Below are 2,966 nucleotides of genomic sequence, written 5' to 3' on the forward strand. Positions count from 1 at the left end.
GGTGCTGCTCGAGCCCAGCAGCTCCCGCTTCCCGCACGCAGCCCCGCAGCCGCAGCGCCCTCCGGCCCCGCTTCCCGCTTCCCGCCTCCCGCTCCGCGCCGGAGCAGCTGCCGCGTTGCTGCTGCCCGGGCTGATTTAATGGATTTGAAGGGGGGAAGGAGGCCGGGCGCTGCACCCGCGGCTCCGCACGCTGCTCCGGCCGAGCCGGCGGGAAGCGGCTCCCGCCTCCTCCAGCCCTCCTTCCCATCGCCAGCTTTCCGCTTTCCTTTGCTTTTCCCCTCCGGCTTTTGCCCACCTCAAAGCGGATCTGGTGGGATTGCACMCCGGGGCTGGCAGCTCCGTGCTGGGCTTCCCCACGTGCCGGGAACAGGAAAGGCCCCGGGGGGCTCCAGCATCAGCGGAGAGCCCTGGGCACCGCTGCGGAGCATCCCCGGCATCGCGCGCTCCGGCTCCCGCCRGCGCTGAGACCGGCTCTGCCGCGCCGGGAATCCTCATCCGCCGGAGCCGGGGGGCTCCGGAGCGGGGCCGGAGCCGGGGCGGCCGCGGCGCTGGGGCGGGATGCGTGGGGGCCGCAAGCTGTCGGAGCGGGGCCGGGCAGGGAACGCTCGGAGCGGCGGAGCCGGCCGAGCTCCGGGCGGGATGCACGGGGAGGGCGGGCAGGGACAAAGCCCCATCCGGGGATTGTTCCGGCTTCTCCCCAACTTCCCCTTCCTCCTGCGGCAGCGCCCGGGAATGGGGGGGGCGCCCCTTGCTCAGCCCCTCCGGCTGCCMCCCCTCCCCCTGGACCTGCCCCTCCTGTTCCTGGCCCCGTATCCGGCTCAGGAGGGGTGGGAAGGGGCTCCCGTTCCCGGGAATCGCCCCCGGAGGCCGCGCTGCCGGCGAGCTCGTTAGCGGCGCGGATCAGGGCTCCCTGCCGGCTGCTTCATCATTCACGAGCCGGCGGCACGGCCGCTCCGCGGGAGCTGAGCGCCCCCGAGCCCGGACGCCGCTCCCGTCCCCCCGCGCCGGGAAAGGGGCCCAGGAGTCCTGCAGGGCGGCTCTTCCTCCAGCTAATCCAGCTAATCCGCTTTGGCACCTTGGAGGARGAGAGAAACAGAGCGATGAGGGTCCCCGCGGCTCCCCGCACCGGCTCCCAAATCCCTGTGTTCCCTGTGCTGCCCAAATCGCCCCAAACTCCGGGGTCGCCCGGTGTACCGGGGATCTGTTATTTATTCCCACGTGCGGATCCCTGCTCCCGGCAGCCCGGCTGCCGGAGCGCCCTGCTGAGCCCCCCGAGCCCCCGCACCCCTGGGTGCAGCTGGGGCTCCCTCCTTCCCGCGCGGCGCAGCCCGGCGGCCGAGCGGGAAGCACCCGGGATGCAGCCGGGGCGCCGGGAGCCGCYGCCGTTTCCCGGCTCCCCGAATCATTCCGCGACTCGTGGAATCGCTCGCTTCAGCGGCGCCGGCTCCTCAATGGGTTACCGGCCGGGGGCCGAGCCGCGGGCTCCGCGCTCCGGCCGCCGCTCCGGCCCGACCCGCCGCCCGGGCACCGGGATGCGGCGGGAGCCCCGGGGCCGGCCCGGGGGCTGAGGCCTGGCCGCGCTCGGTGCACGTCCCGCGCGGGCTCCCGCCGCGCAGAGCGTCGCTAGCGGATTAATTATTCATTATTATTAATAACGTTTAATGGCCGCATCCGCCGCCGGGAGCGGCTTCCAGGCCCCGCGGGGCGCCGCTCGGAGCGCTGCCCCGAAACGCTGCCCGAAGCCCTCGTTGAGCCGCTTTTCCCTCTCTTCCCATGGTGCCGTCGGGAAAAGCGGGATTTCYGGATGCAAAAGGGGCCTCTCTGCTCCCGCTCTTCCTTCTCCTCTTGCAAATCCCGTTCCCGAGCGCTCTCTGGCCCCGGCTTTGCCCGGGGGTGACGGGGTCGGAGACGGGGCCGGAGGCGGCCRACGCTTCCCAAGCACCGCGCGGGAATGTGCTCCTTCCCGCCAATAAAACCGTCGGCCCCAGCTGGGCTGCGGGAAGCGTCCAAGCGGCTGCGAAGGATGTCGGGAAACATTGCAAGCGGCCGGTGGGTGGTTTGCTCCAGGTGGGAGCAAACGCGCACGGAGGAGCGGCGCTGCGGGAATCATCCCGGGATGGGCGCAGAGGGACCCCTCGCCATTCCCGGAGCGGGAAGAGCTTCCCAGGGAGGATCCGATGGGAGATCATCCCATTCCCTGCCAGGGGAGGAAGAGGAGAGTGGAGGAAGGCAGCGCTGCGGCGAGGCCAGGATCCTGGCAAGCACCRGCTGGGAAGCGCTCGGGGGCAGGGAAGCTTTGAAAGATTAATGGGATTTAAATGGAAGCGCCCGGAGCGGGAGATGAGGCTGCTCCGATAGGAAGCGGCACAGAACGGTGGGAAGCACGGAGCCCCCAGAACCTCCCTTGCTGTTCAGGGCTTTAACCGTGGCGTYGGGATGGGCCAGGAACTGCCGGGAATGCCGGGGGCTCCGGAGCGGGATAACGCGGGGAGAAACTCCCCTTTCCCGGCCCGTTTTTCCGCATGGGGATGCGTAGTGCTAATCCGCCGGGAAGCGCCTAATCTGGGGGATGGAGGCTGGATAAGAGCAGCGGCGCGGCAAGGTGGCCAGAGCCGATAAGGGCGCCGGGATTAGCCCCGGAGCGAGCGCGGCGGCGCCGGCAGCGCCACGGGGCCCTTCCCGCCCCGGGGAACGCGATGCCAACGGCTCCGAGCCGCTTCCGAGCGCGCCGGAGCACCCGGAGCGGCACCTCGGTGGGGCTCGCGCCGCCCTTTTCCCCTCTGTCCTCAGGGACGGGTTTATCCCTGTGAAAACGGCAGCGCCGGCTTTGATCCCCGCTGCGGTGGAAGCGCGACGGGCTGCGGAGCGCGGCCGGCAGATCCCTCATCCCGGAGCGCCCGGGACGCACCGGGATGTGCCCAGGATGCAGCGAGATGCGCTGGGATGTGTCGGGATGTGTCGGGATG

At 71.1% G+C, this 2,966-nt stretch overlaps 1 protein-coding gene across 1 annotated transcript in view; it reads left to right on the forward strand.

The window, feature by feature from the left end:
• LOC112950285 (acid-sensing ion channel 1-like) overlaps positions 1-2,619 on the forward strand; it is a 5,280-nt gene extending 2,661 nt beyond the window's left edge. Inside the window, exon 3 of the mRNA XM_026042782.1 lies at positions 2,537-2,619. Coding sequence (XP_025898567.1) covers positions 2,537-2,619 — 83 coding nt within the window. The remainder of the gene's footprint in view (positions 1-2,536) is intronic.
• The last annotated feature ends 347 nt before the right edge of the window (positions 2,620-2,966 follow it).

The sequence above is a fragment of the Nothoprocta perdicaria genome, unplaced genomic scaffold (assembly GCF_003342845.1).
Source record: "Nothoprocta perdicaria isolate Ctin4 unplaced genomic scaffold, notPer1 scaffold_314, whole genome shotgun sequence".
NCBI classification, from domain to species: Eukaryota; Metazoa; Chordata; class Aves; order Tinamiformes; family Tinamidae; genus Nothoprocta; species Nothoprocta perdicaria.